Source organism: Lepisosteus platostomus, chromosome 17 (assembly GCF_059453375.1).
Source record: "Lepisosteus platostomus isolate fLepPlt1 chromosome 17, fLepPlt1.hap1, whole genome shotgun sequence".
NCBI classification, from domain to species: Eukaryota; Metazoa; Chordata; class Actinopteri; order Semionotiformes; family Lepisosteidae; genus Lepisosteus; species Lepisosteus platostomus.
The window spans coordinates 15,453,328-15,476,310 of NC_142627.1; the positions used below are offsets into that span (position 1 = coordinate 15,453,328).

Consider the following 22,983-nt stretch of genomic DNA (forward strand, 5'->3'; position numbering starts at 1 on the left):
TTTGCTAATGAGCTCTAATAAGGGCTAACTGGGTGTCTGTAGCTGCTAAATATGCTATCATATACAGTACATGCAAAGCACAATCAGATGGTTCTACTGTACCTTTCACCACAGCAAAAAGGGTGAGAGTTAATTAATATTCATTCCCATCATTAATAGCAAAACCGTGCTCTTAAAACACACCATAATCCTGAAATGCGATGCTGTTAATATTTTGTTTACCTAGAGAATGTGAATTGAGCAATTTATAATATTCATTGCATTTACACAGTGCTTTTTTACCCCCAGTCTGGAATATTTCTTCTTATACTGATTCGATAGCATCTTGTGCAGGCATTGTATAATAAACTCCCATACACTCCAATGCGAACCCCCTTTATTTTACTATTATTTAGCAATGATTTTTTGTTTTTATAAGATTTTTGTCTACAATGATTAATGGAGGGTACTGTAAAGTTGATTTTACATAACCAAAAAAAATATTTATTTGTCAAAACAGGTTTTTTTTTGTTTCATTAGAAAGCAAAATGGAAATTTGTAAGCCCAGGATTAGGATTTTTTTAAAATCTTTTTATACTATGGAGTATACATAAATTATATTTAGCATCTCTGTTTCTGATACTTAGAATACATGGGTACTGCTTTAATTTGTATGACTGGTCCAACTAAAATGTTCTAGAATTGTTACCCATCTTGTCCAAAGTTGTGGGAATGTCCCAGGGCCTGAATGACCCATTATTCTCAGTGGACTGTAAAGTAGTAAGAGGTCCGTCCTTTTCCTCAATGTGCACAATGGGAAAGAAAGCTAATTTACAGTAAGTGGTCACTCAGGAGGAAAGTTTTTTGGCGTGCATGCCTTCATTGCATTGCAGATAGTGACAACAGACCAGGTGCTGAACGAGACTCAGCCTCAGAGGTTTATATTCATTTCATGGAAAGTAAGAAAAAAATCGACTAAAGAAGCAAACGTTTGGCCCTCAAGAAGCTACTGATCTGCAGAGTGGTCTCAACTCATGTTGGCTGAAAGCTCCCAAACTCTGTGGACATCTGTGAACATCCAGTGGGATTAAAGCCATGATGAACTGCAGCTGTAATCTGCGTGGGAGGTGAACTAACTTGCTGTTACAGATGCTCTCTAATATTTGTCAGGGCAGTATACATTTATCCAAATGGATATTTTGTGTATATGCTGAGAGAGTCTTGATGTCCATCTTTAATTAAGACAAAGGGGATTCTCTTCAGTATAAGAGTTAAGTATGATGGAGGCACTTTTTCACAAAAAGAAAAAACAGAAACCCATTTAGGGGAAGACGCTAATTTCACTTCAATACATCAGAATCACACTTTGCAAGATAAAAAAAATAAACTTATGAAAGTTGCAAAATTAATTTTCTTCCACACAATCTTTTATTTGTAAATAATAAAAATGAACTTTTTATATAAAACATACACGAGTCATTTGAGCCACATCTGTAATACAAACAAGAAATGTTGCAGTGAATACTTTTTTTTCTCTCTTTGTTTCAGTGGAACACAATTGTAAACAATCAGCATTTTTCAATAATACTGACAAAGTAAATGAATCAGCCTCACTGGACATGAAAAGTAAACTTTATTAAACATGTTTACATGACATGAGTTGGAAGTTCATTTAAAAGCACAGGGGAGTGTTCAGACAACGGTTTTGAATAGAAAGATAGCATCCAATTACCAGGAATCTAGTTTGGCCATTGTTTTTTAAAACAATAAAATCGAATAGGGCACCAATGCTTCAGTTCTTCCTGCTCAGCAGGTCCAGCAGTGATTAACCTTGATTGCCCTGCAGAATAAACGGCAAATTTGTCCTGGACAGTTTGTTAATAACAGACAATCACATGGTGCAGGCAGTACATCTTATATATATAAATATATATAATTAAAATCTTGTTTGTACACAGTTTTCTACATCTGTTACAGCCCCACAGTAGGAATCTACACCAAGATATTTAGTAAGAAGGGGGTATGGTCAATACTACGTCACTTTTCCCATAGGGTTAAAAAAAACAAAACAAAAATATTCTTCTATAGACATTGAGCACCAGAAAGAAGGACACAATCTGGATTGAGCTGTGCAAAATGTCTATATGTGAAATGAATGGCTTTAGTTTCTTGGTTATCTTTTTATAATAAGTACGAGCAAACTGTACAAGTACATGCAACATACAAGCTGGTCTATGTGGAACTAACACACATATTTATTTAAGTAACTTTTTTTTTGTTTTGTTTTACAAAATGTGCATGCAGCTTTGAACAGTTCCAGAGTCATGCTGCTCTACTTGATCATAAAATAAAATGACCGCTTTAAGAATGAGAGGAAATGGTATCCTTGCACCTGCACAGTCTGTAGTCTTTTTTGTCACATTTACAGAAATGCACAAGGGGATTTCGTTTGATTTAGTTTTGAAAATCAAGGCAAAGAGGAAATGAAATGGACAAAACGCAAATTGAAATTTGGCTTCTTTTTTCGAAAAAGTTTAACTTTTTGCAGTAAAAAAATCAAGCTTTTGTGCTTGCATTAATTTCAAAATAATGTCAACTAAAGTCTGATAAAAACATTAACGTGTGCAGGGCATCTCACTGAAAGTCAGTGGAACCAAACAAATTATACCATGCTCTAACCAGGGTAAACAGAGGTGTCGAAAGTGACACATATTCAAACAGCCTGGGTACAGCTCAAAGTGTCATATGCTAACCCCTTGTATTGGTCAACATCCTGGGAAGTCAAATATATATTTATACAGGCAGGACTGAATTTAACTTATTTAGGATTCAACAAAGAGAACTGCATTACAAGTTAACATTTTACCGTTGAAATTAAGACAGAAACTGCTTTTCAACAGTCCCCAGCATCATTTGCAGAGAGATTGCTTCAGAACTTTTGTTTTCCATGCAAAACATCAGAGAACATAAAAACCTTTATTCATAATGCAAACGTGTGCCTGTATACAAAAGAAAAAGGAAAGGAGCAGCATGTAGATGCTGCTGTAAACTGCTTTCAAGGGGTAGACGAACCAGAACTGGGAACCAGCGCTGTCCAGAAAGTGGGGAAGGTTTTGCTGACAGACACTGTCTTGGAATGCTCTTAGAGGCTACTGCCCTTTTCAAGGGCTTTGGTTACATGAAAGAAGTGCAGAACAGGGGCACCACAGCAGCGAATAAACACTGATTACAGCTTCAGCAGACGTGTGGGCAAAATTTCCTTCTCTCTCAAAAGGACTCAAAGGTCTTCCAGTTAGATTTTTTTTAAGCTGCAATATTAACTCAGTTCTCAAATGTTACAAATTAAAACAGACTCACACTGGCCTACTAGCATCTACATGGTGGTTATTTTTTTCTGCCAATTATAAGCAGCATTGTCTTTTTAATTTTTTTTTTCAATTTTTGCAACAGCCCTCTTTCTTAAAAAAATGTACTACTGGCAAAAACAACAGGAGTGATTGTCTGGCTCCAACAAAGCTTTGATCGTGTTTTTGTCTGGTTCTGATTGATATCCTGTTTTTTTTTTGTTGTTGTTATGTCAACGTGGATTTCCTCTAAGTTCACTAGGATCGGATGCAAGGAGGTCCGGTTGAGCTTTCAAGAGATGACTGGGAAGCCCGGCGAGTAAGGGGTGCTAACGTGGGATCCACCAGGGATGAAGGTGGAAAAAGTTTGTACCAGCCAATCACTGTACTGGATAATTCCAGCTCCTCCAATAGAATCTGAGCAACTCCCATAAAACATTTGTGGTCCATGCGCCCATAATCTCCCCAGACTATTACCTGGTGATGAAGAAAAACACACAATGTCAGTGGCATGGGCATTAAATAAGCCAGCGATATTTTAATGAGACTTGTAAAAAGGCTCAATGCTAATTAAGTAAAAGCATATTCCTTCTTCAGTTCCATATAACCCCCAGCAAGATATAAAAGTAACACTTGAAAGTGCACCCTACTCAATGCCTCTGTACCAGATGTTCTAAAAGGTATACCATAAGAAAGATAAAAAAAAAAACATTTTCTCTAATTGCCTTTGCTTTACCTGACAAAGTAAACATGAAAAACAATAGGGCATAACTAAGGCACAGATTTGTAAGACAAGTGTTTGCCTTTATCTAGGGAAAATAATTACGAAGAATTATGTTGCAGTATGTTGCTCTACCACAGTAGATATATTGTAAGTCTCAGTTTAGATTTTGTTTTGCATCAGTCTGAGCCACTCTATTAGTCACTTGTGGCTGGGATTCCCAAAGCAGCAAAGCATAAATGGCTCAGAAACACCAGGGCTGAGTGGTCTTGAGAGGTCTTGAGGAAATCTTGTGACGTTGTCAGGGATGCTGTGTGCAAGACGTACTGTATTATCAAGGAGGTTTAATTCTAACTGGTCCAGGCATCAGGATCAAAGTAACAACAGCAAGCAGATAGCTCTGATAGGACATATTCCAGGGGGAGACATGTCCAATCCTCCTCTCACATGAGTTGTAGGAGGGGTCTACTGCGATACAAGGCTGATTAACAATTGATCATTTCCCACTTTGGGTGATGTGGGGGTGTGATGCAAAAAATAATTGCCATTGTACATCTACAGACAGATTATAGAAAAGCAGTAATTTCAGAAATGTATATTCCACTTACCTGTAGAACTTTACCCTGTGGGCTTTCTTCAAAAAGCAGTGATTGCTGGTATAATGGATCAAGTGTTTTCCGTGCAATCTTTGTTTTCTTTTTGGCTATGCATGCTCCGTTCTCCAGAAGATAAACTTTAACATATGGAGCTGGAAAAGCAAGAGATAAGGCGTGATAAAACTCACTGACGTTTCTGTCTCTGGATCAACACCCAGACACGCGCAACATTCTCCAGATCTAATACCCAAATCTTGAGATAGTCATGAGTAAAAATCCTAAATGAAGTACCTAGCTACTGAAGTACCAGTGTGAAAAGAATTCGTGTTTTGAATAAATATGCTAACTCTATAACCAAGACAACTCTACTTTCAACCATGATTTTTTTTTGCTACATCACTCACCAGGAAGAGATTTGGAACCTGGTTTCGGTGTTAGGCCACGTGCTCTGATAACTTCTACTTCTAACTGCCCTTTCTTGTCCATCATTCCAATCTGAATATCGCCTGAGAACAAGAAAAATCAATAAATAGTGATTAACCTGAAGAAAAGGACTGAAACTGAGGTGGGGTCAGAGTAATTAAAGAGGAAAGTAGAAACCCTGCTAAATACAGCTTGATATACCACGTTTTTTCAGAGGTTGCCGAGTAACACAATTTCCTTTAAAGAAATAATTATTTCTGGCAGGTGATCACTTTAACATTATTACAACTGCCAAGGCAGAATGGTGACAGAACTGCAATAAGAACACGTACTGTACATCCACATCTTCCTGGTTTTATTATATCGATCTCCTTTTAAAACATAAACTCTTATTTCTCATCAGTTTTAACAAACTTGTTCATTTGTTGTTGTTGTTTTTTGGGGGGAGTTCAGAGAGTGCTGCTGCCAGTATGAATCCCTATGAAAGAAACCAAATCCTTACCCATGGCAGGTGTGGCGAGAGTCTGTCGACCAACCAGCTGCGCTGGGCCCAATCCATCAAGAAAATCGCTGAACTGGCTGTCAGCTCCTAATCTCATCCCTGAGAATATTAAACTATACAAAGATGCATGGATTAAAAAGACTGAAACCAAAGAACAGACACCTGGCAAGAGCATTTGTCCCTGCAAGCGCTTTCTTGCTTGATCTTGCTTGTTGCTCTTCAATTGTATTTTAATCATGTTCAATGATGCAATGTGAAATGGTTTGAGATTGTAAAATCAACATATCTTTAGAAAATGGTTTAAATGTTAAGACCTAGAGACAGATACTGTATCGATCACTAGTCAAACCTCTTTTTGAAACTCATAAAACCAACTATTTAAAGAAGACAAGTAGACTGAAAACATATTCTGCTTTTAAAAAAGTAAAGTAAAACTCTCTTTTGTGAAGCACACATACTTTCCATTACCTAATCCCTTCAGGAATGCCAGATGGAGATGCCATTTCAACGATTCAATATGTACGTATTCATGAGACCTTTTCTATTAATCACCCTGTAATTAGATGAAATACTTATGGAGTCCAGATCCACTTTGCCATATATCAATGAAAGAAATTTTGAGTGGCAGTATTACTGTTACCTTCCAACATTTTCTTGATTAAAACCATTGATGCTATTTTTGGATTGACAGATTCTGAGACTACTACAGTAGGTAGCCTTTAAACTAAGGAGGGATTTGGAACAAAGTGGCATAAAATACAATGGGGGACTGAATAAAACTACTTAAATACATGAGATGATGGATCTTTGATTTTTTATTTTTTATTTAAAAATCAGTTACATGAATTCAACAAAATTCTTAAACTCATGAGACAACACACTTCTATGAGTATCAACTGGTTTTAAGTGTGCATATTCCTTTAAAAAAGCTACTGGAATTAAAATTTTAGTTTCTAACAGGATATAGAAGGGAGTCATTAATAAACCATATTCTGGTACTCTGAAATTCCCAATGTACAATTATATAAGTAAACTTCAAAGGATTTTTCACTGTACTGTGCATAATTATCTATTGGAAGTATACAACTAAACTTCTGACCTTTAATTTAAAAGGAATCTATCATTTATTTAAGCTTCATCTTGATTTCTCTTGTCCGTGACAGCTATACTGATAAGGAATGTTAATATTATAGAGGACTGGCTTGTTCTAAGATTCTAAGAGAAATTATTAAGATTTTGTACAGATGGTAAGAATTTGACTACATTATGGAGGCTATATTTTTCAAGATGTTGAAGCTATACTGCAGTAACATTAGCTCCCATACAAGAAAAGTTTGTCTACCAGGACTTCTGGTAATGGGCATGACTTTAATAAAAAAACATGTCAACATGACCAAATTAACCCACCTTTCAACAACCTTTCAGTCACACTATAAGGTCATAAGGTGTGAGCACATACTGCAGTACAAAGAATGTTTGTTGAAGGAATAGCTCTGAGGTATCAGATAGAACCATTTTCACTTGACAGTCTCTACTATATTTACTACTGTTCCAAACTATAACGAAAAATATCTATTCAGTTCAGAATAGTGACACTGAATAGTGGCTGAACTCATACTCACTTCCCCTCTGAACTGTAGCTGTTCATGCTTCCATCTGTGGACTCACGACTGGCCTGGCGAGCCATTGCATTCCTGGGATACTCTACTGCCATGCCCGTTTCCTGGCTTCTTTGAATCTGACTTTTCAACTTCTTGTTGGCAGCTTCTGAAAGCAAACACACCTCATAAAGCAACCGGTTTGTCATTCAAATACTGTGTATTAGATTTCTGATACATACAGTACTGTACAACCCAAAGTCCGAAAGTGACTGACAAAATAGGCTTTTGTAACACTGAATTGAAAATCCAAGGCTTCTGGATTATACTTGCTTATTCCACTTGAACTTTACAAATATTAAGTTTTGGTAACATTTTATTTGAATGTCATTGCACAATGGCTAAATAATCCCTTCATATCTGATACACAATACATTATAATCCCATGCATAATGCTTTATACTTTAGGTACATGCGCAAATAAAATACTGTGTACATGAGAGGTCGTGACATTTGTTTTTGCGTAATGTACTGTATAGCACTTGGTACTATGCAACAGCTTTGCAGAAATGCACACCCTGCCACACCGCAAATTAATAACACCATGATAAAATACTTCTCAGGCTAAATAGTTTTCATAGCTGGGGCAGGTGTCAATGCACTACAATGCAACACAATTCCACATCTTTGAAACAAACTTCATAAATTGTTCCCTTTTCACATCAGGTGGAAATTTGAACATGATCTGTCCTCCCACCCTCCTTAACTGCCATTAGCACCTTTCATTAGTTCACCCACCCATTTCTCTCCCTCACTTCCAATCTCTCTCCCTTTCTCCATTAAAAAGGGGCTCCAGACATTTTCTTTCCCACTCTCTTTTCTTTTCAGTGTATAATTGACCTCTACTTGTATTATGGCTGCACCTCAACTACAGCATTTTTAGAAGAGTATTTTCAGCTTTATGCGGGGGCATTTTAAAGACAAACTAACTCTGTCTTAATGGTACTGTATTTCAATGTGAGTTTTTCTTTAATTCTAGAACACAAATTTGCTGTTTTGGTCACTCTTTAATTGATAAATAAAAACTATGAAACCCAATATTTGTTACCAATTGATAATACTGAGAAAGAAATTAAGCAACATCAGAAAGATGTTTTCAAGATAACAAAGATCACAGTATATAGCACTGTCTTTATCTGAAAATAAAGACAGTTAGTTATAGTGAGCCATTTATATTTTGACAAGGAAGACCAACTTTTCTTTGCTTCAGCAAACTGTTTTGCCATTGTGTGGTTTATTTAGACCTTGTCAAAACTGCCAAGCTGACATCACTGAAGCTCTTACTGAGCCCATCAGCAAACAGCATAAAAAGACCACCTGCTATGGGCAATGGAGTTTATGAAAAGCTGATTTACTGCAAAAAGCTGCTGCAGCTGCAGCTTGATTTACTGTATCATCCACCTGCTTTCAAGATATTATTCAGAGGTTTGGATGAAAAAGAATCAAGTATTATTTTTTTGAAAGTAAATTTATTAAACATAAATAGGCTGATCTTAAATACATTGTACTTTAAAGGGTATCAAAGTACGACTTCAAAGACTTTAGTTCACATTACATTTGATTACGTTCTGAGGATGATCAGTACCTGACAAATGCTGAGCCCACACCAGCCAAGTCCAGCAATGAATGCACAACATTTCATTCTTTAGTGTCAGCAGATACTACCTGACCGTTTGTTTTCATTTTCTTTTAGTTGGAGCCAAGACTATTTTGGATTTTTTACAATTCAAAAGTACTCTGTATTTCTCATATCCTCACACAGCATTACCAACCTGTGACAGATTCACTTTTACGGCACAAGATTCCCTTCTATAAATGTCAGATTTTATGTAAAATAGAACTGCAGTATTCATCGTTCTAGCTGGCTGGAAGTTACAGATAGTGCTTTGATCATACTGTCATCTCTGAACAGCCCCCTATAACACAAAATGTATCAAAGAAAGAAGTCCATTAAAGAACGTTTTGATTCCAAAGTCATTTTTCTTCTCTGTGGCTTCACTTTCAATCTAATTTTTTGCGTACCTATCAATTATAATGGAAAATATCCCATGATATAATAAATAAATGCAACAATGACTACATCTATACTCTTTGTTATAATTAACAATGTACTGTATGAATTCTGATGCTGTACACATTATAATTTTTAATCAAAACAGTTTAGCTTATATTATATATTAGAGACTTATTGATTTGATAGCAACATACTGTTACATTATTATCACATTTTTAAATAGACTGCAAAAGATACAAAAACCCTTTTCAAGCTATATGTGATTATTTCATTGTACTGATAAAATACCATTCAGCAAATCTTTGACCACGGTGCCTACATGATGCCTTATCTTGTCACAACAATGTGTCAAACTAGATACTGGGCATCTATCAAGGTATTTGGCCAAATACTGCTTCCTTCTGAGCCATCAGTCTATGTCATCTTCCTGAAAGCATGGTTATTTATGAGCAATGATGCATTTGATTCTTTGAGCTGGAAATAATGATGCTTTCAGACAGCTCTCTATAAGGCACATTATCAAGCTACAGATGTAGTTCCACAATCGGCTTTAGCTCCAAACCGAATTTGGTTTTATGAGAGCCCAATTGCTTCCAGTGTCTTGCATGAGAGGTTCAAATGTGTAGAAATTCATCATTTAAATTGAAACTGCAGGCTGTGTGCAATTTTTAATTTAATAACACCCTATTATTTTTGCCTTGATAATCCTAATAAAAGTTCTGATAATTGTCTTCTTTTCTAACTGTTAAAGCTGTGATACTGTACCTTTATTTCATAGTCTACATTTTGTATTTTCTCTTTAATTAAAAATAACATTTTAGCACAAAGTTACGAACCATCTTTTTATATATTATGCCTCCTCTTCTCAAACTTTACTTTTATTTAAAAAACTGGAGACTGTTTATTGGACTTGCATGATATGGTCCCTTTTTCAGAAATTTAATTTGGATAACCACAGCTGTGTTAGGCTTTCTCTTCTTTGTCTCGTGTCAAACCCAGCTTCCTCTCTTCAAGTGAAAAGCAGCTTCTGAACAGTTATTTGTCTCTAAAGTATGGTAAAGACATACAGTAAAATAAGCATTTCGAATTTCTACTTACAAATCTGAAACCTTCAATATTGATCCACTGAGACCCTCTTTAATCAACAATTCTCTTTCTATACTGTTATAAAACACAAGTTAATTTAGAAAAAGTAGATTTAAGTGATTGAAATGGACTGGGGACGTCAAGCAAAGAATGTTATTTGTTGAAAAAAAAACAATCCCATATAAGGTATCTCTTGCAAGACAGCAGTACTGGAATACATTGCTATCAGCTGTAGTAAATTCCTTTGCTCAGCAGTTGCTTTGTTTGCTATCATTCAGCCTGACAACATTAAAAATTGCTTTGAATACTTATTTTCAGCAGTGTCCTAGCTCACAATGTTTGTTCTGCAATTGAAAGATCATTTTCCTCTGTTTAATACATGTAATTATCATCAAATCGGAATTCACTAGCTGATTTACTTTTCAAATTACAAGTAAAAGGCCCTTTGAATTGTAAGGGAAATTTCACAGTTTGCTGTTCTTCAAGTTTTGGGAACATTATAATATTAATCTGGTTTCAGGCACACAAAAAAATCCAGACAGGATTACAAAATTACCAAAGTGGGAAACCAACATGTGTGGGTTTTATTGATAACAGTTGCCAAAAAAGAACATGTTTTTCCTGCTTATTGGAGTGGAGAGTGAGAAAAGAACCGTATGTTTAGTGGCATACAGTCATCAGTTCTCAAATGTAATAAATAACAGCACTGCTCCAGACTGTCAGAGAACAATGCAGTTCCTTTCTTGGTTTTGCCAGAATATAACATAATATCTACTGTAGGAGGATCAGGATGATTTTATATTTCTACTTTTTATGACAGAAAAAAGTGACAGGATCTCTATTTTACTCTGACGTCATACAACTCTATAAGTTTCATGTTAAACATTGTTAAATAAGAAGGTATTGGATGGAAAAATTAATAACACCGAAAGACTGATCAGGTGCACTTTTTTATTTATTTTTTAAAGAAACATCAGCTTTAGCAGGAAGCAAAGTGAGGGAACTTGGGTGTGCAGCGCAATACTGTGGAGCAAGAGAAGAAATAGCACTGCAGACACGAAATTTGTAAAACAGAACAAGCATTTCGATTTCTGAAAAATATTAACCAGCTGGGTTTCTAATGTTATAATAACAGTTGATATGCTTCACAAAGCTCTGTAGCTAGGCAATAATTCAAACTGAAAGTTGTGAGAAGACACATAAAGGAGAAACATGCTAGAATTCCTACAATTTGCTGAGAAGGCAGAAGACATTTTAGTCCAGAATCATCCCTTATATAAATGTATAGTGTTATGTTTTTTTTTCCCTACACTGATTTTGTATTTTAACATGCAGAATATGTCATTTATACCGTATCTCATGCTGTTTTATTACTTGCATAGCAGCATACCGTACAACGATATTGCAGTGATTCCTAATATCAGTCCAAATATGTTCCAAATTTCCATATGAACTCTTTCACATCATTGTATTATTCATCCAAAAATGCAATGAAATGAATGAAGTGAATAAGAACAACAATTCATTCCTTTGTCTCAGAATATATGAAATTATAGGTTTTATGAAAAGATCATACTTTACAGCAAAGTCCTAAATGCACAAACTTCTTTTTTCTCATCCAAAAGCAATAAATTAACGATAATATTTGCTTACCTTCAATTTTTGAGTTACAGTATAAGATTGCCTTTGATACTGTACAGACTACAGCGTCTTTCAATGTGAAGCCTTTGCAAGCTTGAGTTCCTTACACCTTCTTTTGTCAATTTCTTAACAAAGAGTGTCCCTTTAGGCCTTGTACATCTAACTGGCTTTTATGTTCCATGCAAAAAAAAATCCATAGTCTGAGTGCAGCAGGGGTTCTTTTCTGACAGATTGCATTCCCTTTCACAATAACCTCTCGACCTTTTTTCTTCTTATTTTTTACACTACTCAGAATATAATCTTTACTTCTCATTTCACGATAAGGATAAAAAGAAAAGTGTTTTAAGGTTAACTAAATTATTAAATGTTTATTTATGCAATTTATAGGAACTGTCAAAGAAAAGTCATTTTTATCCGACTTCCTCTGTGCATCTTTATCTTATTAGATTGCAAACTGTGTGACTCACATACAGTACCAGTATAGAACCTCAGTACTCAATAAACTTGGACAGAAAGAACATTTTGAACCCGTTTTTCTAACCTCAAAAAACACCAGAAATAGAACCTTCCTGGTGTTGTCCAAGGGTAAACCACTTTATACAGATCTATGAGAAAATGGATTAGCATGCCTTAGTTTCAGGAAAATTTCCTGAAGAAAGTTATTTTTCCCCACGTTTCCTACAAGCTCAACATCCGCTGACTCAAAGCCATGTCCAGTGAATGAAAATGTAAAGCCAAAAATGTAAAACATGAATTTAAAACCGACAAAAATCAATATAACTTTGCTGTAAGTCCGCAGTATAGCAAGATGGAAGATGTTATAAATATGCAACAATAGCATACTGTATATCGCTCATCACAATCATTCTTAAAAAAGAGGGAGAGCAAACAGAAATAATGTCAAGAGAAAGATATTTATATAATGAACTGCAACACACCTACAGTATTACAAGCTTTAATGCACATTAAAATTAATTGCAAGATACTTCTGCTATTTAATATGGTTTAATACAATCATACTAACAAGCTCCAGCAGAAAGCCAAGTAACACAAGAGAAGAAGAGGCTTGCCTTTCCCCTGGGAGTTTAGGGTTTGGACAGCTCCAGCCTGCTTACCCGTTTGGCTGAGCTGGGATGTGCTTCTGCTCCTCCGCGATGGCAGACCCACAATGGCTACCACCCTGGCGCTCAGGCTGGACCGGCGCTGCTTTCCCCCTGTCCCGACGGTCCCGATGGCTGTGTCCGACTGGCTGCCATCGTTCCTCTCCAGGTTGTAGATCTCCCCGCTCACGCTTGTGCTCTTCATCATGCTCCTCCCAGAAGGCCGCATCTGTCTGCTGCACATTTTAGAAGTGAATGGACTGTTTTTAAAATCAGGGCAAAGAGAAATAAAAGACAGACAAGTGGCAAGACGAGACAATTTCATATCGGCAAACGGACTGCGTGTCTGTCTGGTCTGCAGCTTTGAGTGGATGTTATTACAGAGCTCAACTATAACGATATCGGTACAGTCGGGTCTGGGTGGGAGAAAGGGCATGCAGACATACAGCATATTCTTCCTGCATGTTCCTCACAGAAAGTCCTGTTTTTTAATCTTAGTGAATACTAACACTTTGTAAGAGTTCCTTACACTTATATAGTGCTTTTCTGGACACACCATTCAAAGCGCTTTACAGGTAATGGGGACTTCCCTCCACCACCACCTGGATGATGCGACGGCAGCCATAGTGCGCCAGAACGCTCACCACACTCATCTCTCAGTGGGGAGGACAACAGAGTGATGAAGCCAGTTCAGAGATGGGGATTATTAGGAGGCCATGACTGGTAAAGGGCAGGGAGAAATTTGGCCAGGACACCGGGGTAACACCCCAACTCTTTTTGAGAGACGCCCTGGGATTTTTAATGACCATTGGACCTCGAGTCAGGACCTTGGCTCTACATCTCATCTGTAGAACAGCGCCTTTTCACAGTATAGGGTCCCCATCACTATACTGTGGCATTAGGATCCACACAGACTGGAGGGTGAGCGTCTCCTTCTGGCCCCACTAACACCTCTTCCAGCAGCAAACTTTTTTTTTCCCAGGAGGTCCACCATCCAGGTACTGACCAGGCTCACACCTGCTTCCCTTCCGTGGGTTGCCAGTTGTGAGTTGAGGGGTGATATGGCTGCTGGCTAATAAAATGTTTAAAAGTCAAAGTATGAAGGTTCTAAAATGAATAGGCTGAAAGTCTTTTTCCACAGTTATCATTTGGAGCTACTGTACCAAATCAATACAGTGTGAGATTTCCTTTTTGTTTTTATTACCCATGGAAAGCCTTTTTGTTGATCTTTGAGTTCTGGAGCATGATACACACTTCTCATTTGGAAAAAAAAGTCATCATTAAGTTTCCTTCATGTGTCCAATATTCATGTACCTGCCGACAACCTAAATATAACTCTTACAAGCTCAAACGTATTTCAGTTATTATGGGGGATATATGTTCATTATACCTTTTTTAAAAAGTACAGACATTAAAAAATAAATAATGAGAATGATGATAACTGACTCAAATAATATGTCAGCATATATTAGTAAAATAACATTGTCAAGTTGATTTCTGTAAAACTTACTTGTGAATTTATAGTGCATATTTACATTGTGGCATTTCAAAACACACATTTCCTGAGCATTTAATGACAATGCCTAAAAAAACTGAAATACAAAAGTAAAAAAATCTAGAAAAAAAACAATAATTTAATTTCAGAATAATTCCCCATATGAAAATAGAAATACTTATTTCTGTTTTCTGTGTATTTCAAGAAATAATGCAAGCCCCATATAAAACCCAATGTTCAACTCTTTAAAGGTTGAAGGGCTTGAGGTGATGACATGATCTTGTAGATTCCATCTTTAAGCCTTAAGTCATTCATTACTTGTCTAATAACTGCCACCATATATCACTTACTACTGGTTTCTCAAATGCTATTTAGAACTGCAAAAGCATATTTACCCAGCATTGGGATCAACATTAACCACAAGCATAATACTGTAAGTGATTTTTAAAATATTTAACCTTAACACAGCTTTTAAAATAAAATGGTGTCCTTTATTTGTTCTAACATTTAGTCTTCTTTAAGAACTCCTATGCTCTGACTTGAATAGCCCATTAAAGCTTTACAGCAGATAACCAATACAATCGCAACCTTTTGTTGAGTAGAACCTTATGACCATTGTATTGATCAGGGAAACTGTACTGGGACTATTAAAAGAAGTACAAATCCAATGTCCAATAATCTGTCATACAAGAGACTCATTTAACACAATACCTCATCTTTACGTATAAGGCTTTCCTATATAGTGATATTTCACCTGGAACCCATTAACAATACACACAATGTAATTTCCTGAAGCAATATTTGTACCATACACATACTGATATTTCACTTATTCATTCTTCACATGTCATCTGCATCAGTCATCTCTATTGATCAATGATTGCATCCTGCTATATGTTTTTTGGAACAGTATGGACAAATGCAATTAAAGACATTCTAAGAGCATAGTAAAACAAAACAATAGACTTTCATATAGATATGCATCAATCTATATTTCAGCACCTTATCCAATTAACATTAGAACATCTAAACATCCACTCCAGTATATTTGGGAGCGTAGATGATAGATAAATTATACAGTAGTACTGACAGAGATATCTGTCAGCACTTCCACCCAAAACTGGAGTGGTTAACTGCTTGACTGAAATACAGTGTAAACAGTACAGGTATAGATTTGTTTTTATTTCCATGTGTTTAAATAAGTGAACACCTTTGACATTTAATGACATGATTAATTGAAAATGCAACTGAAAACATACATATGGGTCAATGAATAAATATATACAACACAGAGGTCAACTCGTTTGTAATGGCACATCACTATATCTGACATTATTGATTAGAATTCTAGTAATAAATCCGCCTGTTAATGTTATATTGCTTTTTGTCTGGGAGCGCAAAGAAATGCCTTAAAATTGATTCATTGAAAGTAAGGCAGACAAAAAACCACTCACCAGTCCTGTGTTTTGTATCCAAATCATCCAACACAGTGAAATCTACATTTTAAAAGTATACCAATACCATTGTTGCACTGATGTTTGACTTGAGACAGCCCCAACAAAACCAGACTTCTCTCAGCATGCAGCATGCATTTCTATTTCATTGTAAGAAATAGCGCAGTGTCTTCTATTCGCTGTGTGTTTGCTTCTGCACAAAGACTGGGGTACCTAAGCTTCTCACAGTGCCACTGGCCTTTAGCTGTATGGTAGCTGTGACTGGAAAGGATGCCTTCCTCTCCAACGGTGCTATGCAGAATTCTGTTGTGGTTCTCAGCCCCTGTGGCATTCTTTTTTAACAAGGTATCTCATGAATACTAATAGACTCCAAAGTAGTTTACACTTGAACTAGATAATGCAATAACATATCCTTGCTACTCCTTTGCATTAATTATGACACAAGATCTGGAAGTTGGCAGACCATGCAGATTTTACAAAGAGAACAGAACTACAAATGATCATTTTCTAAGCGAATGGTGTGGGATAAACCATTTTATTCTAATAAGGAGGTGGCTATGGGTTACTGCCTCTTTTTTTAAGAATCACATCATGTTTTTCTTTTTCTCACAGTAATATCCTGAAAAATAAATAGGAAAATAATTTTAGGTCCTCTGATTATTAACTAATGTCATATCTTTATTGCTGGAAAGTTTAAGGACGATACTGGGACAGGTGGTAATACCATGACTGTCTGTTTTTTCATTTCTGCTGGGGGGATCCAGCAGCTACAGTAGTTCTCCAATATGAGAACTCATGTGGCTGTAAGCGGTCAATAGTTTAGCTTTAAGCAATGGTCACCTAGGAAGATTTAAATATAAGAACTGTGACACAAAAAATCCTAAATTAAATAAAGGTAGAATGTTTAAAGTAAAGAAGAATGATTTAATTTTAAATCTTTCAATGTCTTCCACACACTTCAGATACTAAGGATTAGTTTTAACACTGATGGTTACTATTATCAAAAGCAACATTTTGATACATGTTGCTGCATGTATCAAAAATTGACTTTTAAATAACACTGATCATGTGTACTCATATTCTTGTAATGTAGTGAACTGTTCAAATTAACAGTGCTTGATTTTTAAATAATAACTACTGTAAGTGTTAATACAATAAGCTTTAAAACCAATTGGCAGTTATCAGAAAGGAAGATTTCTCTATTTTTATGGAAGTTCTACCAGAAAACCTAATTTTTTCACACTAGATTTTTGATTGAAGATCGATGCCTTGCAAGATTAATCACATTTCAATCTTTATTTATTTGTCATGGAAGGCATTTGTTCTTAATGAAATAGTCTGGAGAGCATATGCCAATGGAAAATCTATTTACTGGCAGTATTTTGCTCTTCAAGGCTCTGTACTGCCAAACAGTAGTACTTCAAATTTCTTAAGGATAGAAACAATAATTTAATCCATTTTGTGACAGATTACAAGAAACAATAAGCTAAGCAAAAAAATATTGCTTTTACATTGTGTTTGTTCTATTAGTGAACACATACAATAAAGAAAAGGCTTCAAGTTGTTGTTAAAATTAAATGAATTTGATTCACAAGCCCAAAATGGACTGAAAACCTTCTAAATGTTATTTTAGGCTCTGACATATGGCACATACCGTATGTCATGTACAATATATAACAAATGATGTAATACAGTCTATTATAAAGTATAAAATACAAGAAAAACACACTTCCTGATACAGCATGTCACAATTGGAAGTTCATAATATGACATACCGTATTATATGTTAAACAGCACTAGAAATGAAATGCAGGAAAGGAACCCTGCCCACTACCATATGCCCAAAATAAAAAATAATTGCTCTCTGTAATTTACTGAAGAACTAATGTTCGCAACTTCTGCATATGAGGAGTAAAAGGCAAGCATAATAGAAAGGCATACCTAAACCTAAAGCAGCTTCACTGAGCACTATGCATGTCTTGTAAACTGAAAGCACCTTTAAAGAATACATTGCATTTGCCTAATTAATACTCCTGAAGAACATCAGAACAAGCATTTCAAATTGTGGAAATGAATTAACCTTGCAGTCACCTTTGTGTCGCACTGTTATAACAAATATCTTCATGGGTTATACTGTAGCATATATTTTGCTCCAATATGATTTTTACAGTGGCATATACTGTAGGCTTTTTTGCAGCATGTCAAAATAACTAGATTATGGCACCCATACTGGAAGATAAATTATACTGTTTTTTTTGTTCTGGCTAATTAATCATACTTTGTCACTTTAAACCTTTAAATGAAAGTTCTCACATCTACAGTATGGAAATTTGAGCCAGGCACCAGTTGTGAAATTCAAAGTTTCAATTAAAACATGAAATAACAATAGTAACCTTGTATGCAAAGGTTTCTGTTGTTGATTGCGTGTTTAAAATAAAAATTGCAGAAACAGGCACTCTCTCAGATAATGAGTTAAAAAGGTTTTGAAAATACCTTGCTGTGTAGGTGTTTTCAGAGATATCAATGCCAAGGTGGAGAACCACAGAACAATTATTACTAGAGCTTTTTGATATAACATCCTGAATTTTGTGATTATCACTAACAGCACACTTTAAATTAGTCATACATTTGCCAAAGAATGAAGCATTGCACTCAAAATAGAAAACTTTAAAAAGTTATTGCCAGATCTATAAACAAACAATTTTAGTTAGGCTTTTTTTGCTGCTGCCATGTGGGTTTTTACACAAAAAGCTAAAAATAACTTGAATATCTTGTTTCATTAAAAAAAGAAAACTATGCCAGTTAGGGATGTTATGACTACAATCCCATATTTCCAAAATGCTTCTTCAAAGGCAAAAAGGGGATTACTGTATATTGTTAAACTGTACCTGTTGAGATTATACGGTTATGTCAGTTTTTCCCCAATACCTTCCATTGGTATTGTCTTCTAATGCTGTGTATTTCTGACTTACAGTACAAGAATATGAATCATATGCTTGTCACATTTGTCACATCTATATTTAAAAATCCATGTTTGGCCTACATTCCTGAAGGGTTAATGACATACAAATATTTGTTGCAGATGCAAATTAAATTCTAATTAAACTGCAATTAAGAGCTCTTCAGTAGGAACTAAACTGCACTGTCAAAAGAAAAATCTACAAAACTAACTAATGGAAGCCCATTGCTGACACTTCAGTTATTGTAACTAAATATTTGCAGTCTTCATCATGATTCAACAGGCCCATTAAGCCTCAATATATTCACACTAGTGTTATAATACAGAACAAGCTATGAAATGTAAACATTTAAACTTCATCCATTTTAACTGTGTCAAAGAAGGCAGAAAGTGCAGTCCCATATCTGTGAACGTATGAAGTTGCTAGTTCGAGTATTATATCTGGATTCTGTGACAAAATGCTATAGAGAGATTTCAAAACCACATCAGTGCACACTGGAAACTAGCAGAAATGGTAATGGCAAAACTTTCAAAACTGGAAAATAATATTAGAATGAAAAGCTCCACTTTTTCACTCTTTATAGCGATTGACCTTGCTACGGTTATTCAACTCAGTTGTGTACTAACATAGAAAGTAAAGGAAACACCTTGATTCCTACAATAAAATCAGTAAAATACTGTATCTACACAGATGCTTCACTCTTACCAGTTGTGAATAACACCTCTATGGTAGTACTATAGTATATTACTAATCATCCCAGAACACCATTATTTAGCTGTCTGGGATCCTAAGTGTTACCTTTGTACAAGGCTGATTAAATGCATATTTTAATACATAAACTTACAAAACATACAAACTTATACAATTCTATATACAGATTATGTACAGTAACGTGCAAACGTATTTATCTCCTGCTACTAATATCAGATTTGACTGATTTTACAGTTTTTTTTCAAATGAAAGGTTTATTGAAAACTGTAATGATCAAATTGAATACTCCTAAATGTGAAGGCGACTGAGTGTCAGCAAAACCTGAAAAGAAGATATCAAATGTGAGATTTACTGATTGCATAGATATTCAAACCCTTAAGTCAGTATTTGGTGGAAGCACCTTCTGGTAGTAATTGCTGCTTTTAACATTTTTTGATTGGTCTCTTATAGCTTTGCAGAAGTGCGATTATGAAATTGTGACCATTCTTCCTGGCAAATTGCTCCAGTTCTAACATGTTTGTTTGGTATATTTACTGCAATTGTCAAGCCTTGCCATACATTTTCTATTGGATTAAAGTCAGACTTAGACTGCAATTTTACTCTCTTCTCATCAAATTACTTCAGTGTGGTTTTGGCTGTGTGCCACAGATCATTGTTTTTCTAAGATGTGAATTTGGTGACTCAGGAAGGTTTTCCTCTAGTATGTGCCTCTACTTTGCACCACACATGTTTTACTCAATCCTGACAAACTTCCAAGTCCCAGCTGATGGGGAGCAGCCCCATAACACGATGCTGCTACCACCATGCCTGACATTTAGGATGGTGCTGAATGCGCGAGGTGCTGCGTTGGGATTGTGTCAGACATAATGCTTTGCCTATAGACAAAAATCTTCAGTTTTTGTCTTTTCATACCATAAAACCATCTAATACCAACTTGTTTGATAAAGGCTTTTTCCTTGACACTCCAACATACAGGACATTCTTATCAATATAATTGATGTATGAACAGTGACTCCTATCTAAGAAATGGAAATTTGGAAATCTTTGAAAGCTTTAACAGTAGCACCTAACCACTAGTTTTTGCCTGCCTAGCTATTCAGTTTGGACTGACCTAGGTAATGTCCAGTTGGTATGATATACACTGGACTTGTTAGCTTCACTGTACTCTAAGTGATAAGTAACCTTCTCCAAATCAGTGCTTCTCGACCACTTTATCCCTGATTTGTTTTGAAAGCTCCTTGTCTTCAGGGTTGGTTTACCTTATCACTATGTGAGTTGTGGCTTCAAATTCTACAGTATATCAATGTAACAGACGTAAGATCAATTGTAGTCAAGTTAACCATTTACATCACACACAGATAGAGAGAATCCCACAAAGTTTGCAACCTTTCAAACTATGCTTTCACCTGAAGTGATTTAGGGTTGCTGCAGTAAAGAGAACAGATACTTACTGTATGCAATTGTAAATTCTTCTATTTAAATCTAATTTACAGACTACTGGCATTGTTTAGCTTCATCAGTTTGTATAGATTGGAGATGTTTGAAGGTGTGAGTGCATACTCAGACACGAACAACTTGTGGAAACTGTGCAGAAGGGTGAATACTTTTGCATGGCACTGTGTTAAAATAACATTTGGTTAACAGGATGTAAAACATTTGAAATAACTCAACATACAGAGTGAATAAATAAGGTAAACTGTTAAAAATAAAGACGCTATCCAAGGTTACGGGAAAGAAGGCCAGACTTCAGCTAACTACAGGGAGCAGGACACTGGGAAGGGCTAGGAGAGTCCAAATTCAGAACACATTTGTGCCTACGAAACTCACATAAGCACCTGAACATTAATGTCATTAATGCTGTGCTGCTAAGTGAAATTTCACTAATTTCTTTTATTCAGCATTTTCTTGAAACATTTGACACATGCTGAGGAGCACTCTAAACTTCAGCCTTTACGAGGCACGGAGCCAATACGACTGGGACTCTAAGTTGCTAGGCCAAAATATGTTCTGAATCTGGCTTTGGGTGGGGGGGACCTTTACCTCATGTCACCCGCAACTGAGTGTCGCCTCCTACTCAGGTCTTCTGTACTGTGCTTCCTTTCAGTGTGTTCATGCTTTTCCTCTCTGCCATTTAACTCCCATGAAATCCTTCTCTCTTTTTTCTCCTCACCTTTGCAGCTTTCTAAGGACTTTGACCTTTTCACGGCACGGCACAAAGGCATGCAATGTTTACGTAATATCATTCACATGAAAAAGAATAAATAAAAACAGTAAATGAATAAACAAAAATAAACAGTGGCAAGGAATCCTGACTCACAAAGTTGGGTTAATATACAGTTTAAACATTCCATTTCTTCACTTCATCATTTTCTCCCTAAAATTAAAGCATTACCTCAAAGTTCCTGTAAGCAGTAAGGCCTGTGATTTTGCTTACTAGTATTTTTTGGAACATAAATTGAAATTTTACAAGATTACATAGTACACATTCACATTTAGTCACAAGACCTTAGATGCAGAGTTGCAGATTTGCATTCATTAAAATGACTAAGAATGCAATAGCTGGTCCTTATAGTGCGCCAGTGGTGTAGCGGTATTATGCTGGCGCATACAAATAATGCTGTTGTCTATGTCAGTGTCCTGTCTGACCTGTTTTTTGTATTTGCACCGTGGACCAGGAGGAATGATATTTCGTTCCACTGTATACTTGTATATGGCTGGAATGACAAATAAACGTGAACTTGAACTTGTCTCTAATGCTTGGTACAAGCTGCCAAAAGTGGATTTTACCTGATTCTGCCCCTGGGACGCTCGGATTGTATTGACATGTAGCTTGTGCTACTGAGGCGAGAGGCACTGCTGGTACGAGAAATGGCTGACACGTCACTGATATCGCTGTCCGATGATCTAGTGGACACATTGTCACAGCTCCTGTGCTGTTCTTTGTAAAGCTGGAAAGCAGAAAATGACAGACATTGAGAGAACGACTGGTCTTGTGGTACATGACATTCTCCTCCATCTCTGTCACGATGGAGGCAAACACACTGGTCTTAACATGTAGAGGTTCCTCTGCTGTGTAAAGGCCCCATAGAAATGTGTTTAGATGGCATTTTTTATTTTTTTATTTTTTGCAGGAGTCTTTTGGGGTTCTTTTACCTCACGCTTCGTCTTCAGTTCCCGCTCAAGTTCCTGACTGGAGCTGGACATGGCAGATGTCTTGTAGGAATGTACTTTCATTTGCAGCTGTCGTGCGCGTTCCTCTACAGCAAGAGCTACAGGAAGAGGGAGAGTTTGCAAGGGTT

General features: G+C 36.1%; 1 protein-coding gene across 20 annotated transcripts in view; it reads right to left on the minus strand.

The window, feature by feature from the left end:
* Nucleotides 1-1,384: 1,384 nt before the first annotated feature.
* The window catches only part of rims1a (regulating synaptic membrane exocytosis 1a), a 114,709-nt gene continuing 93,110 nt past the window's right edge, over nucleotides 1,385-22,983 (minus strand). For 17 of the 20 annotated variants that reach the window (XM_088610782.1, XM_088610780.1, XM_088610779.1 and 14 more), the window contains 9 exons: nucleotides 22,838-22,953; nucleotides 22,472-22,632; nucleotides 21,725-21,880; nucleotides 13,080-13,300; nucleotides 7,188-7,332; nucleotides 5,566-5,678; nucleotides 5,045-5,146; nucleotides 4,653-4,792; nucleotides 1,385-3,800 (listed from right to left, as the gene is read on the minus strand). In XM_088610782.1, coding sequence (XP_088466908.1) covers nucleotides 3,582-3,800; nucleotides 4,653-4,792; nucleotides 5,045-5,146; nucleotides 5,566-5,678; nucleotides 7,188-7,332; nucleotides 13,080-13,300; nucleotides 21,725-21,880; nucleotides 22,472-22,632; nucleotides 22,838-22,953 — 1,373 coding nt within the window. In that variant the 3' untranslated portion in view covers nucleotides 1,385-3,581. The remainder of the gene's footprint in view (nucleotides 3,801-4,652; nucleotides 4,793-5,044; nucleotides 5,147-5,565; nucleotides 5,679-7,187; nucleotides 7,333-13,079; nucleotides 13,301-21,724; nucleotides 21,881-22,471; nucleotides 22,633-22,837; nucleotides 22,954-22,983) is intronic. The other 3 variants (XM_088610800.1, XM_088610797.1, XM_088610798.1) reach the window with 1 other exon arrangement.